At 50.4% G+C, this 21,769-nt stretch overlaps 1 protein-coding gene across 4 annotated transcripts in view; it reads left to right on the top strand.

Moving 5' to 3' along the window:
• Positions 1–221: 221 nt before the first annotated feature.
• TPCN1 (two pore segment channel 1) overlaps positions 222–21,769 on the top strand; it is a 65,165-nt gene continuing 43,617 nt past the window's right edge. The window contains exons 1-2 of one of the 4 annotated variants that reach the window (XM_059040525.2): positions 222–424; positions 2,878–3,114. In XM_059040525.2, coding sequence (XP_058896508.1) covers positions 3,003–3,114 — 112 coding nt within the window. In that variant the 5' untranslated portion in view covers positions 222–424; positions 2,878–3,002. Of the gene's footprint in view, positions 425–2,198; positions 2,335–2,877; positions 3,115–21,769 lie in introns of those variants that run through there. The other 3 variants (XM_059040526.2, XM_067015995.1, XM_067015994.1) reach the window with 3 other exon arrangements.

The following is a 21,769-nucleotide window of genomic DNA, read 5'->3' as shown; positions in this document are numbered from 1 at the left end:
AGACTCGGGCCTCCCTCTGGGTTGGGCTGACCGAGTAAGGCGGGGAGAAACGGAAGGGAAAGGGGCGGAGCTTTTTCGTCCCGCCCCTTCTCAAGGAGGCAGGCAGGGAGTCCTGCATTAGCAGCAGGCAAGAACTGGGGAAGGACGTAAGACTTGACCAATCAGAGCTCACCATAACAGCCGAGGTAGCCAATAGGCAGCGGTAAAGGGAAAATGGGGCGGGGCCGGTGCGGTGGAAGGGACTGTAGGCGGTGGATGGGAGAGCTGGCGCAGCTGCTGTGGTGGCAGCGGCTGAAGTGGCGGTGGCTGCGGCGGCCGCTGCAGCTGCAAGAGCTCCGGGCTCGTGGCTTTGGCGGCGGCGCCGGAGGGCTGGGCTGCGCGGTGCGGACCCCGGCGCGCGGTCCGGGTTGCTGGGGCGGCGCATGTAAGAATTCAAGGGGTGTGAGGGTTGGCCAGATGGAGAGGGCAGGGGTCAGGGGTCAGGGGTCTCGGAGTGAGGGCATTGGAACGTGGGAGGCGGGCAGGTAGGGCCAAGAGGGCCTGCGGGGAAGTCATCGCCGCTTTTCTCTCCCTCCAGCCCTGGTCGCGGGGACCCCAGCGTAGGGATCGCCCGGGGAAGCCCGGGGCGGGGAGAAGGGGCGCAAAGACGAGCACGTGGAGCGGGAGCCCGCACTCCTCTTCGTACCCCTCCTCCCTTGTCTGCTTCTTTCCCTGGCGCCCTCAGGCGACCCACCCCGCAAGAGCCTGCCTGCCCTCTTTCCCTAGGACCTGTCCCTAGGGGTGACCCTTCCCTTCTGGCTCCTCAACAGAGGGAGAAGCACTGTGACCCTGGGCAAGTCCCTTCTCTCCTCTGGGCCTCACTTCTCCCTCTCTGTAAAATAATGGGTTTGAATTCAGATGAGGGGACCGTCTGGGAAGAGATGAAGGGTAATGGTTAAGTGGGGAGGGTCCTTGAATTCAGACTGCCTGGGTTGAAATCTGGACTCTATCACTTCCCTGCTGTTTATTTACAAGAAGCAGGTTAAGTTAACTCTGCTAAGCCTCAGTTTCCTCATCTGTGAAGTGGGGACGTTAGCTAAGTAAGATTTCCTAACAGCAGCACTATTCACATTTTGAGCCACATATTTCTATGTTGTGGTGGGTCTCACCTGTGTATGGTAGGATGTTTCCGGGCATCCCTGGCTTCTACCTACTATTACCCCTTACTTGTGACAATCAGAAATGTCTCCATACATTGCTAATGTGTGTGTGTGGTGGGGGAATCACCCCAGCTGAGAGCCACAGAACTAATGCATGCATTGCAAGCAGCCAGCCATATATTATACAGTTAAAATAAAAACCAGTAGCTATTTTGATAACAATGATACAATTAAAAAAGCTCTTCTTGATGAGAAAGTTAATAGACTGTCCAGCCTTCAAAATAAATACGGGAGAGAATGACAAGATGTTAGTAACTGTCAAAGCTGAGTGGTCAACACAAGGAAGTTCATTTATATATTCTCTCTACGTTTGAGTGTATTTGAAAATATCTGTGATAAAAAGTTAAGCCAGAAAGAAAATAAATAAAACATATAATGCTTAAGACAGCCAAATGGTAACATCTCATTTGGAATTTCCTTTTCTGTCTTCCCACTACTGAGATTTAAAAGTGAAATGAATCCCCAGATCTGGAGGAAACGTAAAAAAAATATATCGCAGGAAGTTTACTGGGCAGAGGGCTACAGGCTTAGCAGCAAAGAATGGTGCTCACTTTTACTGCCTAATTTTGAGAAGATATTGACGCACAGGGGCCTGCCCTGGATTGTCCCGGTGATTCGTGAAGGAAGTAAATTGATAGGTTACCATTCAGTGGGTTAATTTGGAGGCAAACTTGATCGAGACCAGAATACAGCAGTTTGAGGAAGGAACCTGCTGCTGTTTTCAAGTTCAAAGGTCTGCTGTTAGATCTGCTGAGTGTTTGCTTTTCTTTTGGTCCTCCTCAGCGGAAATGGGAATGTTTATAAATAGGAACTGTAACAGGCTAGTTCTGACCGTTTTGAATTGGGAGTTCAGAATGAGCGTTTTTGCTGTGTGACTCCGGGCATCACTTAAAAAAATATTCTAGTCTCTTCCCCTTCCTCCCCAAATACGTAAATCTAGGAGAATAATAAGAGTGATATGGGCAAATCTAGATGACCTGGCACACTAACTCTTTATAGGTCATTGGAGCTAAGTGCTGCCTAAATACCAGGGCTGGGACATGGAGGAATTGTAGTATGGTGGCGGGGAGCACAGGTCTGGAGTCAGATTGTGTCAGTTCAAAGCTTGGCTTTCCAGCTGTGGGTTCTTGGACAAGTAAGTTACTTAACTTCTCTTAAGTTAAGCCTTAAGTCCCCGCCTCTGTAATGGGGGATAATAATCCTACTTATCTATTACGAAGTTTCAATCAGCTTTACTTAAAAATTGCTAGAAGAGCCCCAGCATATAGTAAGCGCTCGCTGAGTATTAACTACTATTATTTGAATGGTTGTATATGTATATATATTTTTAAGTCTTTAAAACCCCTGTGAAACTCACACACAAACAAGGGTTAAGAAGGGTAGAGGGGGAACATTTTACCCATAATCCCAATCTCCAAACATAATTACTCTTAAATTTTCAGTATTTAATCTTGCACAGAATTTTAGTGCTATTATACTGCAATACTCTTTTATTGAAATATAATTCACATTACTATAAGATCCATCGTCTTACATCTTAAAGGGTACCATTCTGAGGTTTTTAGTATATTTGTAAGGTTATGCAACCATCATCACTATCTCATTCCAGAACATTTTCATCAGTAGTGGTTGTATTTTGATAATTGTCCTTTTTTTTCCTTAATCCCCCAATCCCTAGAAGATGCCACTGATGGAGGAGTTTCTAAGAAGCACCTCTGGGCCAGTGACTTTGAACTGGAGCTCAAAGCAGAAACTATTTAAAGCTCTGGACATCACATCCTGAGGGCTGTAGGAGAGAAGAACATGGCCGTGAGTTTAGATGACGACGTACCCCTCATCCTGACCTTGGATGAGGGTGGCAGCACCCCACTGGCTCCCTCCAACGGCCTGGGCCAAGAGGATCTGCCCAGCAGAAGTAAGATGGTAGGGTGGGCTGGGGGAGAGGGTGCAGCTTTTCTGTTTCAGGGGGCGAGTTGTGGGCTTGGTGGTCTGATGGTAGATGAATGTACCTGAATGCCTGACCCCGTGTTTGACTCCCAAGTTCTGACACAGAAACTACTGGGAGAGTAATCCTGTGGGGTCCTAATCCTGCACCCTCAATTTTGGGGTGCTTTCCGGGACTAGCCTGCCCTGCTTCCCTCAGCGCCTCCCCTCTCTTGCGCCTATGGTACCCTGGTTTTGTTCATGGATGCTTGGTGGGGACCTCAGGCAAACCTGCTCCTTGGCTAGCTTCCCTGCCCCATTCCTTGTTTAAAAAAGAAACAGATTTCAACATTGGCCTCTGTCTGCCTGATCTTTGGCAGGAAAGTGGAGTTGACTGCTTCTCCCCACTGGCACTCAGTCCTGTATTGCCCAGGACAGGGTGGAAGCGGGCAAGCATTTGTCGTGATCCATTGATTTGAGGGTTTGGGGTTTTGCTTTGTCTTCCTCTAAGCCAAAGCCCAGCAGCACAAAGTCAACCCACGAGAGGTTGTGAGCTTTAAATTTTTTAGATTTTAAGTGTGTTTCTGGCAGAACGAGAGGCCTTCAAAACCTTTCTTGTCCCGAAGCCATTTGCTTCGTTTGCTCAGACCTTGGGTCCAAGAAGGGCTTAAAATAACTTGCCTTTTACGGAGGGTCCTAAGATGTCAGGGGCTAGTGCTTGAGGGTCTCCTTAGCAGATGGAAATTCTACCTACAAGCCATACTGTTGAGCCAGGGTATTGCTTGGGTCCAGGGAAAGATAAGCCTGGCTCTCCCATCTCCTTTGTCCAGAGAGAACACAGTTGGCTTGCAGGGAGCTTAACAGCCTCCCCTTGGAAGTGGTGAAGGACAGCATTGTTTCCGTGGATGGGAGTGCAGTGGGAGGCCTGGCTCCCTCTAAACTGGCCTCTCTTTGCTTTAGCGTGTTCACCCATCCAGAGTGGCAGAGCTGGGTGATCGAGGAAGGTTAGAAAGTAGACCAGATTTTTCCCTAAGTGCCACTCAGGACCAAGAAATCAGTGACTGTGATTTCAGGCCCACTTCTTAAATACCCTAGAGTTGGCAAGCTAAGTGGCAGGCTCTTTCTTACCTGTTATCCTAACTAAGATCCTTTTTGCAAGGTAGACAGTATTATCCCTATTTTACGGAGGAGAAAACTGTGAGTCAGAGAGGTTAAGGAACTTGCCTGATGTCACACAGCCAAGCAAGCGGTTGAGCAGAGATTTGAACCCAGGACTGACCCCAAAGTTCCTTCCCCTCCTCTTCTTCCCTTTTTCCTCCTCCTCCCCTCCTCCCTCTCCTTTTCCTCCTTCACAAGCCCTTAATGAGTGTGAGTGCTGGTCCTTAACATTTACATATATTATTTCATCATATAACCTCAAGGTGGAGTTATTGTTATTACCTATATTTACTGGGGGAAGCAAAGCCTCAGAGAGCTTAAGTAACTTGTCCAAGGTCACACAGCTAGCAAGCAGCAGTGTCTCTCTGATCTTCCCTTTAGCACTACCATGTAAGTTGCTTTGGGGAAAGGGATGTAAATGAATGTGACATTGTCTCAGCTTCAGAGTAGGATACCCCCTAGTGAGGGGAGCGGTTAAGTCCATCACCAATGAGGGAATGGACTGGAGGGAGGGTGGTTGATATGCAGAGGGTATGGATCATTCTGGAAATAGCCAGGCTCAAGGTTCTAAGTTGGACTCCTGATCATTGTCGTGGGTGCCACTTTTAAGTCCTCCCAAAGTATCAGAGTTGATGACAGGCTGTCCAGCTCTCCTGAAGGATCAAAGTGGGAAGAGCCGCCTAGTTCTGCGTCAAGATCAGGTTTTGAAATGATGACGGCTCTTGATGATTGGGAAATAGGCGAAGTAGACAGTAAAACTAACCTTGGATAGCCCGCTAGTAAGGCCATTCATTTCTTGGCGAAGTCGGTGGCTCATTTTAGTTTGTTGAAGAAAAACAAAATAAACAACTGATGGGGTCCAGGGAAACTGTGCTTTCTGCGAAGTGCACTAGTGCCTCAGTTTCCTATCTCATCCTCTTCCTGCGATATTTGCTAAAATCTCTAAGAACTAATGGCTATAACCCACCAAGCCTGGCTAGGAAAAACAGTCGTGCCTCTTAGAGGAAAGGAGAGATTTCAGAGGAGGCCTGCCTGCTCCATCTCCTCCGTATGGGCCTTTCTTATTTCATGCTTGGATTTGGGCATTGACTTTCTTCTCAAGGTCCCCCATGCCCGCTTCTCTGAGCAGTCTGTCTAAAACACAAATCTGACCTGGTATGGGCGTACCTTGTTTTACTGCACTTCACAGATACTGTGTTTTTTACAAATTGACGGTTCGTGGCAACCCTGCATGGAACAAGTCTCTCAGCATCAGTGTTCCCAACAGCATTTGCTCACTTCCTGTCTCGGTGTCACATTTTGGTAATTCTTGCAATATTTCAAACCCTCTACTAGCAAAAAGATTACAATTCACTGAAGGCTCAGAAGATGGTTAGCATTTAAAATATATATATAAATTTATTTATTTTATTTATTTACTTTTGGCTGCGTTGGGTCTTCGCTGCTGCGTGCAGGCTTTCTCTAGTTGCGGCGAGCGGGGGCTACTCTTCATTGCTGTACGTGAGCTTCTCATTGTGGTGGCTTCTCTTGTTGCGGAGCACGGGCTCTAGGCGTGCGTGGGCTTCAGTAGTTGTGGCGCGTGGTCTTCAGTAGTTGTGGCTCGTGGGCTCTAGGACGCAGGCTCAGTGGTTGTGGCGCACGGACTTAGTTGCTCCGCGGCATGTGGGATCTTTCCAGACCAGGGCTCGAACCCGTGTCCCCTGCATTGGCAGGCACATTCTTAACCACTACGCCACCAGGGAAGTCCCATGGTTAGCATTTTTTTAGCAACAAAGTATTTTTTCATTAAGGTGTGTGCGTTGTTTTTTTGCATAATGCTTTCGCACAATTAATAGACTACGGTATAGTATAGACATAACTTTTATATGCATTGGGAAACCAAAAACGTCATGTGACCCACTTTATTGCGATATTCATTTAATTGCAGTGGTCTGGAACTGAACCCACAATATCTCTGAGGTCTGCCTGTAATTTCCCCAGCTTGCCGCCCCCAGGACCTTCCTGTCCCTTACAGGATGACGGCCAAGCTCCTTAGCCAGCATATGTGTGTTCTAGTGCCTTCTTGCCTGACCAGTCCCATTTCCTGCTTTAACCCATAATTCTAGTTCTCGGAATCCCTGGTATATTCTTAAACCTCTCCGCCTTGCTGGTAAGTGTCTGGCATGCTTTCCCCGGGCTCTTGTTTACTCATGAGCTTCAGTTCCGTCTTGACAATCCTGCTGATAATCCCATCTCTTTGAAGCCTTCCCTGAACCTCCTATTCCAGATGGGGCTAATTACTCACCCTTTTCTGCTTTGGTATCTGGTCTAGGCTTCCATTATTACGGCTGCTTACTGTGCGGAAAGGACTTGTTTAACCATGTGATCACCTCCGAGGCCCCAAGTGTTCATTCATCAAGCTAGGCGTCACCTAGCCTGATGCCTGACGTGTGCAGGCACTCAACAAGTCATGGTCCAAATAAACCTAGTTGGGTCTCTGAGGCCTGGTAGCTCATGGGAAGGGCTGTCTGAGGGCCCAGTCAGAGGTGGGCAGCACCCCTCCTGCCTCTGTTCACCAGTGGTCGGAGTCTCCTCACTCCCAGCACAGCTGATTGTCCTGGGGGCTGCCATCACTGCCCCCCGGTCTGTGGCTGATAGAAACCCTTGAGGTGTTAAGGCATTGGCAGTATGCAGACGGAAGGGAAGAGAAAAAAAGTTTTATAGAAACAGAATCCTTGAAAAATCGCATTTCTCTAAAGAAAACGCAATGCAGGGTGCTTAATAATAGTCTTTGAAAAGTAAGAAAGTTTCTGTTATCGTTTTTATAAATAAAACATACAAGTTCCAATTTAAGAAAGCGAAAAAAGAATGTGGACAGAGGCCTTCGGCCGCATTGGCAGCTATGTGGGCACGACTGCTGCTGAGAACTAAGCCAGCTCCCCGAGGGTGTGTGCCTTGGTTGAGCCTGGGCCTCCGCCCTGGCCCAGCAGCTGTCACTGGTGCCTTCCTCTGGCTAAGTACCACACACTCCGTGTCTTAGTGTGTGAGGGGGCTGCCATGACAAAATTCCACAGAAGTGGGCAGCGGGGGGTACTTCAGCAATGGAGATGTGTTTTCTCACAGTTCTGGGGGCTGGAAGTCCAAGATCAAGGTGTCAGCAGGGTTGGTTTGTCTGAGGCCTCTCTCCTTGGCTCTTGGACAGTTGCCTTCTCACTGTGGCCTCAGCTTGTGTGTCTGTGTCCTAATCTCTTCTTCTAAGGATACCAGTCCTATTGGATTAGGGCTCACCCATATGACCTCATTTTACCTTAATTACCTCTTTAAAGGCTCTGTCTCTGAATACAGTCACATTCTGAGGCCCTGGGGTTGGGACTTCAACATAGAAGTTTTAGGGGGGCGTGGGACACAATTCAGCCCATAGCACTCCTGCCCTTTCCTTAGATGCGGCCCCCAGGGATCTGGCTGTGCCGCCTGTGCCCTTTGACCCTATGCTAGGGATGATCAATGCTGGGGAATTATCCCTAAAGGAAACTGGAGGGTTTGGATTTTTTTTTTTTCCTTATATGGGAAAGGATGGATTTTATCCAGGACTCGGACATCTCCGGGCTATAAGAGTAGCTGCTGAAATGCTAATGAATGACTCACAGACAGGGAATGTCAGGTTGATAAAGGAGGCAGGTATGAGCAAAGGTATTTAAAGCAGGGAATTAGGAATAACCTTGAAAATAGTCAGTGGGGTTGGCGTTTGCCAGTGCAGTTTAGAGATCGCCCGCTGTCTGCGTTGTGCATCAGTCAGCGGTCTGGACCATCTCTAGACCATAGAGCCTGAATGTTGTGGGCAATGCGAGGGGTTTTCAGGGGAATTCTGGTCACACTCAGCTTTTGCCTTCTCACTGCCTTTAAACCCAACAGCTGCCTCAGATGGGCCTGTACTGTCGGTCTCTTCTGGGTGATAAAAGGATTGTGGGCAAGGCGGTGGCTGAGGCGTGAGCAGGGCACTTTGTCTCATGCACTACTTTGGTGCTGGTGGTTCATGGCTTTCTGGTGACAGGCCATGCAGGGACAAGGCCTAAGGTGATAGAGCAGAGGACCCCCTCTCCCTCCTTTGCCCCGATGCCTAATGTATCATCAGGAGTTAACCTGGGACCCAGTACAAGGTGGAGGGCCACTGCCCATTTGCAGGGGCCAACACATGGCAGGAACCCTAGCTCCTTTTCCAGAGTTTTCCTGCAGCCAGAGCCAGCTGGCACCTGTCTTAGTCAAGGTGGGCCAGAGCTGTTGGCCTCAGGGCAATGTAGCCAACACGAGCTGGGATAGAGCTGTGGGGCCGTATTCCCAGGGGTGACCAACCCCAAGGTAGGTGCTGCATCACAGAAATCTGTGTCTGTTGTTCTTTCTCTGACCAGGCTTCCCCAGCGTACTTGCCAAACGATAAATAAAGCCCAAGGACTTGGGTAGCTTTTGTCACTTGCGATACCCTGAGTGGTGGAATGGTTAAGCATTTGGGGTCTGGAGTTGAGCTGCAGGCTTCCAATCCTAGCTGAGTATGGAACTTAGCATCTCTAAGCCTCAGCCTCCTCATCTGTAGGGTGGGATCATGATAGTATCTTCCAGTAGAGTTATCGTGGGGATTTAGTGAGATCACATGTGTGATGCCCATGGTAAGTGCTCCTCCAGTCCTAGGCATTATTGTCATGACCAGAGACTAGGCCTCTTCTTTGGAAGATCATAGTGCATGAGCGGCGGTGCTGAACCCAGGCCAAGATCTGAATCCTTTTTTGGCCCACTCCTGGCACAGCAGGTGGTCACTGCCAAGCTGGGAAGCAAAAGCAGCATGGCAACTGGAGACCGAACAGCAGTTAGATTTTCACAGCTTCCCAGGGAGCTTGGGCATTTGGCTCTGCTGGAGTTGGTCCCCTGGCTTTCCTAGGGCCTCGCCAAGGCAGAATGCCTGTGTCACCAGGCCGGCGGAGGCACCAATTAAAATGAGCAAGCATCCGGCCTGCTGGGTTCCAGCCTCGTAACCCACACTTGAAGCCTTTCACCTCCTCCACCCTCCGAGTCTTCATGGGGGATCCTGTCTGTTGCTTCAGGCCCCCTGCCATGAAATGCCATCTCTCCCCTCCGCACGCCGAAAGCTACCGTGTCAAAATGGCAGTTGTGGCAGCTGGGCGCAGGCTGGAGCAGCTGCTGAACTGCTCTTTACCCATCGCCTTAGGGGGTCTAAGTTCCCATTTGCTCCAGGAGCGCTTCATGAAGCAGAACGCTCAACTTCTCAGCCTCCAAGTCAGGGAGGGAACGTGGGAGGGCTCTGATGGCCCCTGGCTGCAGTGCCCGCCCCCGGGGCTGCCTTGCGAATCACAGCACGGTGGCCCTGGGAGGAAACCGAGAGGAGGCACCCAGCGATCAAGCGCCCAGGAGGGGCATTGGTCCCAGGACCACCCCCATCCCACCTTCATGCTCAGGGAGTCCACAGGACTCCCTTTGCTGGGTGACTTCCCTGATTTGGACATTTCCTGACTCTCTCCCTTCTCTCCCCATCAGTCCAAGCTGAGTAAGGTCATTCACAATAAAAATAGTGGCTCGGGACTTCCCTGGCGGTGCAGTGGTTAAGAATCCGCCCGCCAACGCGGGGGACATGGGTTCAATCCCTGGTCCGGGAAGATTCCCACATGCCGCGGAGCAACTAAGCCTGTGTGCCACAACTACTGAGCCTGCGCTCTAGAGCCCACGAGCCACAACTGCTGAAGCCTGGGCGCCTAGAGCCCGTGCTCTACAATAAGAGAAGCCACCGCAATGAGAAGCCCACGCACCACAACCAAGAGTAGCCCCCGCTCGCCACAACTAGAGAAAGCCTGCGCGCAGCAGTGAAGACCCAATGCAGCCAAGACAAATAAATAAAATAATAATAATGGCTCATGGGTACTGAGCCCTTATCACATGCCAGGCAGCGTCTGAAAGCACTTTACATGTGCCATCTCAGTCACTGGGTCCTCCCAGCAGATCTCTGCGGTCGGTTCAGCATCTGCATCTGACGGAAGAGGAAACTGACACTCTTGAGAGGTTGAAACTTGCCTAGGGTCACACAGCCAGGAAGTGTCGACTGCAGCATTGGAACCCAGGTCTTCTGATTCGGGAACTCGGGTTCTGAGCTGATGTGCTGCACACCAGGAAGTAAAGCTTTGTGAAAGAGGCAGAACTTTAGGCCAGAGTTTCTTTTCCAAAAGGAAGTGGGTTTCTACGATATCTCTACCTTCATCTCTTTTTTTTTTTCAGTTAAACTTTTATTTCCTGCAAGGCGTGATATTCTCAATTGGAGCTCCATACCTGGAACTCCCTTTTCGTGTTATAAAAACAGCAAAACTTACGGGGCTCTCCTTGTACACGTGGTATCGGGTCATCACTGAGAAACTAGAAAAGATGGGCAAGTGAGAAAACAATAGACCACAAAGGACAGCCACGACTTCATGCAGCTTTCTCCTCAGTGTATGCCCTTTTCCAATGCACAGGCGTTTGGCTAAACTTTACATCATGGTGGCTGGAACAAGACAGTTTGGACTGAAAATGGGAACTCATAGTATGAGTCAAGATTTGGGAAAGGAAGGGCAAAGGAGGACCAGCCTTGGAGCAGGGCACGAGACTCAAAAGGCAGGCTAGGGTGGCCGAGGAGGGCCATCCCCCGAGGTCGCTGGTTCCCAGGGGCAGGTGACCCCCTATCATCACTTGCCTGGAGGGTGTCCCTGGACAGGAGAACTGATTCAGGCCATCAGTGCTTGGGTTGCCTTTTGCACTGGTGACCCCCTTTGCTGTGTTTGCTTTTTGTTGGAGGTACTTATCTACTCATAAAAACGTATGGCTCTTTCTCTACTCAAAGCACTTGAGAGGCTGTGGTTCAGCTGAAGTGACCTTGTAGGAAGTGCCTGAGCACGTGGCTGCCCTGGGGCGCGCACGTGCTGTCTGCTGGGCTGGCCGCTACTTCCCTCAGGCCATTCGTTACCATGTAGGCTCATGGGATGCTTGTGACTACATTTTCCAGTGTTTCCAGAGAAATCAAAACCTATGCTTTTCATCGGAAGCCTTCTGACTTTTAGGTATCAGCAACCGTTTCACATTTCTCGAACAGCCAGCTGAGTAAAATCTAGTCAGCGGCTGCTACTTTACGACATAGAACCTACCCGTTCAGCCTTTGTTTTCTGTTCAGAACGAACTCCTTGAAAATAAGGAAATAGTACAGAACCAACAGACGTGCTCTCCATGGCCTCGGAGAGGTTCTTCACCTTTAGATGCCGTCCCATGAGATTCAGAACTGGCTGGGGGAAAACTTGTCTCTGCCTCTGCGTGCTTCACCTAAAGAAAGACCAGATTTCGGGACTTCCCTGGCGGTCCAGTGGGTTAAGACTCCGTGCTCCCACCATAGGGGGCTCAGGTTCAATCCCTGGTCAATCCAGGCCAGGCAGGTGAGGTGGGTGGGAGGACAGAGCAGGTGTGCGCATCTCCCGGGATCCCCTTCATCTTTCCTTTTTTTTTTTTTTTTTTTACATGATACACTGGCGTCTCACTGTTGTGGCCTCTCCCGTTGCAGAGCACAGGCTCCGGACGCGCAGGCTCAGCGGCCATGGCTCACGGGCCCAGCCGCTCTGCGGCATGTGGGATCTTCCCGGACCGGGGCACGAACCCATGTCCCCTGCGTCGGCAGGCGGACTCTCAACCACTGTGCCACCGGGGAAGCCCCCCCTTCATCTTTCTTTTCTGTTTATTCCTTCCTTCCTCTGGGTTGCAGTTCACCTGATACTGTCTCTGTGGGAGTGCCCTTTGCTCCTTCTTTCTTATCTGCATCCAACTTTACGACTGTCTTCTCTCTTTTTTTAAAGATTTATTATAGTATATTATTTATTTATTTATTTATGGCTGTGTCGGGTCTTAGTTGCGGCATGTGGGCTCTTCGTTGCAACACTCAGGCTCTCTCGTTGAGGCATGCAAGCTCCGTAGTTGTGGCGTGCGGGCTTAGTTGCCCCGCGGCATGTGGGATCCCAGTTCCCTGACCAGGGCTCGAACCCACGTCCCCTGCATTAGCGGGCAGATTCTTTACCACTGGGCCACCAGGGAAGCCCCCTTCTCTTTTCTTAGCTATTTGATCATGGGACTCTTTTTTTTTTTTTTTTGGCTTTGACTTTGAGATGTGTAATAAAGATTCAAGTGGGCATTAGAAGTTTAAAAATAAGTAATAGTTTAATAGCTAGTTGTCTTCTAATTCTTTTTTTTTTTTTCTTGAATCGTTTGTCATCTTGTCAAAGCTAAGTAGAGTTTTTCAACTGGCCGGCCTGGATTTCTTCAGAGCTTAGAACCGCTGTTGCGGAGGTCACAGAAACGTAGCAGATCTAGTTATGGCTCGTGAAGGATTTATGGTCTGGTTGGCAATAAGACAGACTGCGCGTCCGGAGCCTGTGCTCCACAAAGGGAGAGGCCACAACAGTGAGAGGCCCGCGTACCGCAAAAAAAAAAAAAAAAAAAGAGAAGATGAACAAGAAGCAGGAAGTGGAAGCTGGAAGTGAAAGACCATCTCAAGGAAAGGAGCAGGGAGGCAGAGGTGTAGAAGAGTTGAAGTGGACGGGTGGGTATGGTTGGGGCTTTGACTGGTGGGTGGGGAGGAGAGATTGGATCCTGATCTTGGGGGAGTCTCTCCACCTCCAGGGCTGTGCTGAGGAGTGGGACTTCATCTTGGGGGTGATGCAGCAGTCCAAGAGTGCTTTAAACAGGGGAGTGACACGGTCACATTTCAGAGGAGCGTCTGCAAATTCACTCAGGCTGCCCTGCAAAGAGTGGTTGGCAATGGGTGGCAAGACCAGGTGGCAGGGGGGTGGCCTAGGCACATGATGGGACTTGTTTTGTTTTGTTTGACCTGAATGGTTTTATTTTATTTTATTTTATTTTTTTGTGGTACGCAGGTCGGGGAAGCCTGACCTGAATGGTATTTTAAGCAGGTATTATGCTTGTTCACAGCGTGAGGGCTCAGCACCTGCCGTCTCACACACCCCATCTTCCCACATTTGCTACCTGCCTGGTACCTGCAGGCATTTGAGTTTGTAGCCCTGGCAGTAAATTCCGATAGGACGGCACCGTGGCAGGAGTTGAGAGCACAAAGGACAATGAAGGCTCAACTGAGGGAGTAGATCAGCCTATGGGCAGGTGGGGTTTTTTTTGTTTGTTTGTTTTTTGCCTACATGGGGTCTTCTTTGCTGTGCACGGGCTTTCTCTAGTTGCTGTGCGCAGACTTCTTATTGTGGTGGCTTCTCTTTTTGCAGAGCACGGGCTCTAGACGCACGGGCTTCAGTAGTTGTGGCACATGGACTCAGTAGTTGTGGCTCGCGGGCTCTAGAGCGCAGGCTCAGTAGTTGTGGCGCACGGGCTTAGTTGCTCAGCGGCACGTGGGATCTTCCTGGACCAGGGATCGAACCCGTGTCCCCTGCATTGGCAGGAGGATTCTCAACCACTGCGCCACCAGGGAAGTCCCATGTGGAGTTTTAGGCACAGGTGGGAGTTGGGGATGCTGGGGACAGGACCGAGTGCCTGGGCAGAGGAAAAGAGGGGGTACGAGCTTCCCCATGCAGGCCAGAGATGAGAGCGCTGGGGCAGATGGGGGTCTGGGGTGTGGTTAAGAGCACACAATGAGTTTGAGTCTAGCCCTGCCATTTGCTGCCATGGGACCTTGGGCGCTTGACATAACGTCTTTTAGCTTCGGTTTCCTCATCCATAAAAGGAAACTAATACCAATACTACCTTAGAGGGCTGTCCCAAGGTTGAACCAAGACAGTGTACCTCAAACAGGCATGTTGCCTGGCTTATAGCAGAAGGAGTGCTGGGTGGATGTTAGCCGTTTTCATTAGGGGAGGGGTCAGAGCAGGCAGACCTATTTTATGGAGAGCCTGGAATGCTGACAGCATTCTATTTATTATTTTTTTCTTTAAAAAATTTCTTTTTATTTTTGGCCATGCCACGCGGCTTGCGGGATCTTAGTTCTCCTACCAGGGCTCAAACCCGGGCCCATGGCAGTGAAAGCGCCGAGTCCTAACTCCTGAACCACCAGGGAATTCCCCAGACAGTAGTTTAGAGTTGGTAGAATAACCAGAAAGTGACGTGATGAGACCGTTTCTTCCAGCTGACTTCTTTCCAACTCCGGAGGCCATCTCTATCCACTGTGATAGACCTTAGAGACCTGCCTTAGAGACCCTGGGGTGGGTCAGTCCTGAATAGGGATGGCATTTTGCTCTGGAGATTGGGAGGTGGGTGGAGAGGAAACTCCCAGCATGTCCTATAGTGGCAGGAGTCAGACTGGGCATCTTTTTAAAAAAAAATTCATTAATTTTATTTTTTATTTATTTTTGGCTGTGTTGGGTCTTTGTTGTTGCACATGGGCTTTCTCTAGTTGCAGCGAGTGGGCTTCTCATTGTGGTGGCTTCTCTTGTTGGGAGCACGGGCTCTAGAGCTCAGGCTCGGTAGCTGTGGCATGTGGGCTGAGTAGTTGTGGCTCGTGGGCTCTAGAGCACAGGCTCAGTAGTTGTGGTGCACGGGCTTAGTTGCTCCGCAGCATGTGGGATCTTCCCAGACCAGGGATTGAACTGGTGTCAGACAGATTCTTAACCACTGCGCCACCAGGGAAGTCCCAGACTGGGCATCATTCTCTCTTTCTTTCTGTCTCTTGAGGCTCAGAGCAGTTCTTGCTTCACCCTAGGCACTCAGGAAACATCTGGACAATATGGAACCCGTGAGTCCTTTCGTGTTCGCCGGGCTTGGGGATATATGTGTAGGAGGGTGTGTCTCAGATTAGTAACGTCAGGAGCTGTATCTGGCAAGGAGAAAGTAATTAGTGAAAGAAAAGCAGAGATTGGAGTGAATATGATCTGCTGCCAAGCTCTTAGGATCAGAAAGGACCTATTCTCCCGGTGTAAAAAGGCACGGCTTCTAACTGTATCCAGCAGATAAGTTTCTGCTTTGTTCCAGTGCACTGACACAGCCCTGTAAACAATCCATCCTGCCAGAGAGATGATCAGGAAGTTCTCGATCTGCTCAGCCAGGAAGCGTAGATCTAACTCTCTCTATCCTCTTTCATGATAATTCCTGGATGGCTGGTATTTCCATTCAGTGGAGAAAAGGAGGGTTGAATTCTGTTCTCATAACTACCCTCTGTGGACGGAGGAATTGTGATCTTGGATTACAACTGGGGTGTTTGGATGACAAATTAAAAATATATATATATTTTAGATCTCTTTCCCTGTGTATTTTAGCTATAGCACAAGCAAGTGCATGATATGGTAGCAGCATCTTTTTTTTTTTTTTTTTTTTTTTTAAAGGCGTGATATAGGGGCTTTGTTTTTCCCTGGAAGACTCAATTATGTTTGGGAAGTCTCCTAGGTGAACGTTTGGTGACTTCAGCCTGCATTTGGAATAACACTAGCAGATATCTCCCACGAGGGCTCTGTGGGCTCCACCCCTGCACCCTGGCCCAACAATGAATCCAGGAGCTACAAATCAGAGCATCCTTTATGCGACCTTAAAGTAGAAGTCTTCTCTCATTGGAGGCAGCAAGCACTATTACAGCTGACTGCAGTTAGAAACACTGTGTACGGTAATGTTAACATAAGCAGTTGCTCCTGCGAGGCCTTGTGAAGTAACAGTATTTATCCCCATTTTTCAGATGTGCAATTGGAGGGGTGGGGAGGGAAGTGACCTGCACAGGCAGACAGTGGAGCGGTGGGCCTCATTCATCGTCAGTGTTGGTGGGCTGCTGTGTGCCCAGCACACCCCCGGGGAAGGCAGGTTTGTGGGTCCCTCTCGCTCTCGGATCGCAGACCTGCCACCTCTGTTTTCAGGCCTTTCCCAGAGGGAACATTTCTCCGTCCAAGCTCTAGTGGCTTTGCAACTTTCATTAACTTCAGAGTATAGATAAGGAAACCATAAACTCAGACCCGTTCACTTGGTGAGGGTTAGGCCAAGTTCTTGGATCAAATGAAAATGAAGACCTTGAATGCCAAGTCCTCTGATCCGCCTTCCCAGCCTGGCCCCCATCCACGTGGCAGTGGCCCCAGCACTGTCCAGGCCATGAGAAATTCCACCTCAGTTATAGCCCTGGCTGATGGGCCTTCATTCTTTCACTACCCCTCCCAGAAATCAGAACCAGTAAGCAAAAGTCTTAAACGTAGGGCTGTTCATACCGTCTCATTTATTTATTTATTTTTTGGCTGTGCCGCACGGCGTGTGAGATCTTAGTTCCCCAACCAGGGATCGAACCCGTGCCCCCTGCATTGGGAGCACGGAGCTTTAGCTGCTGGACTGCCAGGGAAGTCCCCTATCGTCTCATTTATTTAACAGTCACATAATCTCACATTTTTTTCATTTGACCCACTTTCACTACCAAACCTTCCCGTGGGCTGCCGTCTCTTGCTTCTGACCTATCCCCACTTCATATTTCTTCAGCCGAAGATCTTGTCCTCTGTTTCCGTGGAGGCTTCCCTAACCATCCCTAACCGGTTAGGGTAGTGGCTGCACTTCTACACCTTCGCATCCTCTGGATACACTGCACGGAGGCCCACTTGCTCCCTAGCACCTGCATGTGACAGATTTGATTAATGTCTCATGTACTGAATCAGGGTTTGCTTTGTGCCCGAGTAGGTGCTATTGTTTTGGGTCCTGATGGGCCTCTTTCTGGGAGCACAAGTTTTTGCAAAGTCACAGACCGCATCTTTTCTGCACACACCCAGGGCACTTAATAACAGACTCCCCTGAAGTAACATATCTGGGAGTGAGTCACTAGGTTCCCAGAACACGCAGGGTCCCAAGTGACTCTGTGCGTCACAGCTTAACCAGCCCCTGGAACCATCCGGGCTGACCAGGAGACTCATTCACGTGTGATCCGGTCAGAACTAGTCCTGGCGGGGCCTGGCCCCTGCTTGCCCTAGGAGCAGCCTGCTTTGGGGATGTCTTTGGTCTCTGCTTTTGGAGTTCTCCGGGGGTCCACACGTCTCATAATTGCCACGTCAGCCCGGGGTGGTGTGGTCCCACCTTCCCTCACAACTGAGATCGCCCCTCCACCACCCCACCGCTCGTAGGCCACCTCTCCCTCTTGTTAATCTCTCTTTTTGTTAGACTGGGATCTTCTTTCTTTGTTTGTTCTTATTTGAGCTCTTGCTGGAAATCAGCTCGCGCAGAGTGTTTGGGATCAGCGCTGGCTAATGGCTTGGAGCCGCTCCAGGCTGCCGGGTACGTTGGCTTTCACTCGTGGGTGGTCGTCGACCAGCGTGATGCCTTTTCTCTGTGACACCCCAGGGTCCCCTCATCTTGCGGGCTCGGCTGTTCGCACTTGGCTGGCCTGCCTTTTTGTCGTGAATGGCAGCTTTTACTGCGCACCCTGGAGCCTGTCTGGTCACCTCGATGGGGCCGAGACTCTCTCAGTTGCCCGGCCTGCTCAGACTTCAGGCCAGCTGACCTGTTTGCTTTTGCTGCATGTTTCCTTTTGGAGCTCAGACACTGTCCCAGGCTGGGCAGGGGCTCCCAAGTCTGGAGACGGGGATAGCTTGGGAGAATCCTCAGGTGGTTCGAAATGTGTGTGTGTCGGGCGAGTGATCATACATGCTGATGACGTAGTGTGTTCTGACATTTCTTCAGAGTCTCTTGGTCTATAGCAAAGGATGGGGTTGAATTTCTAGTGTCATCTCTCAGCAGCTGTGCAATCTTGAAGGAGGAGCGAAGCTTCGGTTTCTCCCTGAGTTTCACTTTCTTCAGCTGTAAAACGGGGAGAAGAACATCTCCATTCAGGGTTGACATAAAGATTAAACGGGAAATTCCATATAACGTCTCCGGGTACCACCTCAGTTAAGTGGAAACTCAAATAGTAAAGTATCAGGGTTTCATTTTCAACAAAGTAGCAGTGACACCCTTTCTTGAGCCTCTGAGCAGATAATCTAAGGACTCTGTGTTGACGACTTGAGCTTGCCCTTCCTTTTATTAAATTCTTCCTCTTGAGGAATGTTAGTTGGGTTTTGGATTTTCTTAGGGATTCCGTGGTGGCAAATGGGGGAACCATATGTTACTTTCCTTGACCGTCCAGGTGCACTGCAGAGACAATTCAACTAAAGTAGCCCCACCTCCTGCCCACTCTTTAGGATAGCTTTTTGGTTTCCATTGTATTTTTCTTTATTCACAACGCCTCTTTTGGGCTCTCTTCCCCACTGGACAGAAAGGGAACTGAGGAAGAGGAAGAGGAGGCTGAGCCCAGTGCCTGGCCACCGATTCGACTGCACAGGCTTTCAGGCCCTGCCAGCTCCCCTGGGAGCAGCACCCCCCAGGCCAGCCCGGGTCCTGGAGAAGTGGCGTGCCCAGGCCATCAAGCTCTCTGCGGGTTGTAGACTTCCTCCTGCCATGTCACTCCCCCAAGGGACCTGTGCCTCCTGGCCATCTTACCCCTTGTTGCTGCTCTTCTGAGTATATAGCCACCAGCTCACAGGAGATCCAGATGCTGGGCTGTGGCCAGTGTTCATGGGAGCCGGGTCCAGTCAGTCCCCCAGGGGCTCCCAGGTAGGGGCTAGAGCTCTGATCAGTAGCCCACGTGGAGAACGAGTCTCACAGCCAGACTTGTTCCTCTGAGCACCACTTATCCACTCACCTCCTGCCGAGGCCCAGGGAGCGCCAGTGTGCAGTGAAAAATGCCTTCGTCTCCATTTGCTGTTGTACTGCTCCTGTCCCCATCCCTGTGCATTTCACAATTAGCATCTCCAGTGCTTCCAGGTGAATACAGGACAGAGGTTCGCACAGGTGCTGCACTCTTCACTGGGTAAACAGAGTGGAGTTTGCATGTTTTTCTGTGTGTGTGTGTGTGTGTGAAAAGTAGGCCTTTGAGATAGATGTAGTGTTTACAAATGTTTTCTCAAAGCATCCGATGCACTTTTGCACATGGTAGGTGCTCAATAAATACTTCGTGATGAGTTATTATTGGGAATAAAAGCCTTTTGTTTCATAAAAAACCCAGGGGCCCGGGAGCAGGAACTACAATTCCAAGTCAAGCCTTGAAATTCACAGACTAACGAAAATGGAAATCATTTCCAGCCTCGCCAAGAAATTATCTGCCAGCATCTGGCAAACCCCTCCTTCTCTCTTTGCCTTGACACAGGGTGGTGGTGGGTTGTGTAGCAGGTGGCAAGACATGGTTCTTCACGTGCAGGGCGGTCAAGACAGTCAGACAGTGGAGATGACGCCAGCCGCTCCCGGCAAGTTAACTGCTCACCGTGGCTCCTCCAGGGAAAGGACCTTGCCCTTTTGCCTGTGCAGAATGTAGATAGGATTACGGTATAACTGAGAATGCGCTCCTGGCCTGCGTATTTCCGATTGGCACACCTGGTCCGGCTGCTCTGCTGGTAAAACCTAGCAGCTCAAGTCCAGTCTCCTTAACATGGCTTACAGGCCACCCGCTGCTCCTGCCTCACAAAAGAGTCAGGCTGCTGCTCTCAAACCCCAGCCTGGCCCCTTTTTTGCTCTGTGACCTTGGGCAAATCACTTAGCCTCTCTGGGCCTTAGTTTCCCCTTCTGGAAACTGAAGATATTAATAGTCTCTAGCTCATGGGGCTTTTTTTTTTTTTTCCCTCAGTACGCGGGCCTCTCACTGTTGTGGCCTCGCCCATCGCGGAGCACAGGCTCCGGATGCGCAGGCTCAGCGGCCATGGCTCACGGGCCCAGCCGCTCCGCGGCATGTGGGATCTTCCCGGACCGGGGCACGAACCCACGTCCCCTGCATCGGCAGGCGGACTCCCAACCACTGCGCCACCAGGGAAGCCCCATGGGGCTTTTTATACTTAAAAGAATTAACAAGCATAAAGCACTGAGTGTGAGCTGTTATTCTTGTCATTCCCTCACATCAGCCTTATCTCTGGCTTCAGAATTACCGAACCCTCTGCAGTTTCCCAGACATCGCCTGCTGTTTGCTTCTCTGGGCTTTATGCATGACCTTCCTGTTTCTGAATGTACCCCTCACCCCATCCCCATCCCCCTTTTGAACACCTTTTCGTCCCTCATCCTTTCAAAGCCAGCACAGATATGGCCCCCGAATCCCACTCTGCCTCTCTCCTCCTGCCCCCGTGGGCGGTAGGTGTCATCACATCCTTTTCTAGGCTGTTGTAACGAACAAGTGCCTTTAATGCACCAGAATCCCATCCCTTCTTTTGCCTCCTGTTGTGAACTCCGTGAGGGCAAAGTTCATGGTTTAACTTTTTCAAATCCAACACCTAACCCAATGCCCGGTATACAGTAGGTGCTGAGTAAATGTCTCCTCAAATGAAACCATATTTGTTTGCATCTAGAAGGTCAGCCTTTAAAAAACTTTCCCCTCCCCTTTTGTCCCCCAAACAACCGCCTGATTTATTAAGACTAGAGACTTGCTCTCAAGGTCACATTTGCAACCTCAGGGTGTGAGTTCCCTGTGTGGCCAGTTTGAGGGTGGGCCCCTGGGACAGCAGTTGCTACTCTAAATTACCAAGAGATGCTTGTTTTCCGGGCCCCTCCCAAGAGCCTGTTGTTTCTGATCTTCACCCCTCCTGACGTTTCCTACATCTCCTCTGTTTATAGCTGCTGCTCTCAACTTTCTACCCATTTCAAGTCCCTTCCATGGCTGGCCTTGTGTATCTGCAGGGAATCCCTCTGGATTTGGCCACTTACGTCCGTGTCAGCTGGCCAGAAACAGAGTTGGGGGTGGCACAGGGCGTTATCCTGGCTACTTCCAAATCAGGGCTCCTTCTTCTAGAACAGTGCTTGACCTAGTACCAGCCTGGGTGAGCCTTTCATCTTTCCTTTCCTCCTCTGGCTTAAGCCTTTGGCAGGACAGGTTTTGGGCTTGAGGCCAGCGATTCAACTGGGAGGGCTGCACGCCAGCTCTCGCCTTTGTGGAGGTTAGTCTGTTCGCCCGGGGTTCTGCCTGGGTTTACAGCCTCTCCTAACGTGCGTTGACGACGGGGGTCTACCTCCCAGGCCGTCTTGCAATCAGCCGGCCGCAGAGAAGTCTCAAGCGGAAGGAAATGCGCGCTCTGCTTTCTTCCGGTGTAGTGTCTTTTGCCTGATTTTTATCTGGGGGCCTTGAAAGAGCCAGCCGGCACGGAAGCAGGGCGGCGGCGCCGTGCCTGGAAAACGCGTCGGCGTCCCTCTGGTTCATTTTCCTCTCCCCTTCAAGCTTTTTCCCATGGAGTGGGGCTCTCAGCGACAACTGGCAAACGGTTGGGTAATTGCTCGTTGTCATTCTGGTGTCCGGAGGGCTCCAAGTGCTTTGTGGGTATTCGCATTTGTTTCTCAGATGCCCAGGTGCAGTTGGCACCAGTCCCGGTTAATGGATGAAGACACTGAGGTTCTGGGGATCAAGATCGTGAACCAAGGGCTGGGAGGGGCACAGCTGGGAGGGAGCTTGGGTGTTCAGGGCTACGTTTTTTTCTTGAAGAGGACGTGCGGGATGTGTGTGTGTGTGTGAATGCATAAGGTTG

The sequence above is a fragment of the Kogia breviceps genome, chromosome 15, assembly GCF_026419965.1.
Source record: "Kogia breviceps isolate mKogBre1 chromosome 15, mKogBre1 haplotype 1, whole genome shotgun sequence".
Lineage (NCBI taxonomy): Eukaryota > Metazoa > Chordata > Mammalia > Artiodactyla > Physeteridae > Kogia > Kogia breviceps.
Note: the sequence above shows the minus strand (reverse complement) of the source record. Positions and strands in the feature narration are given on the sequence as shown.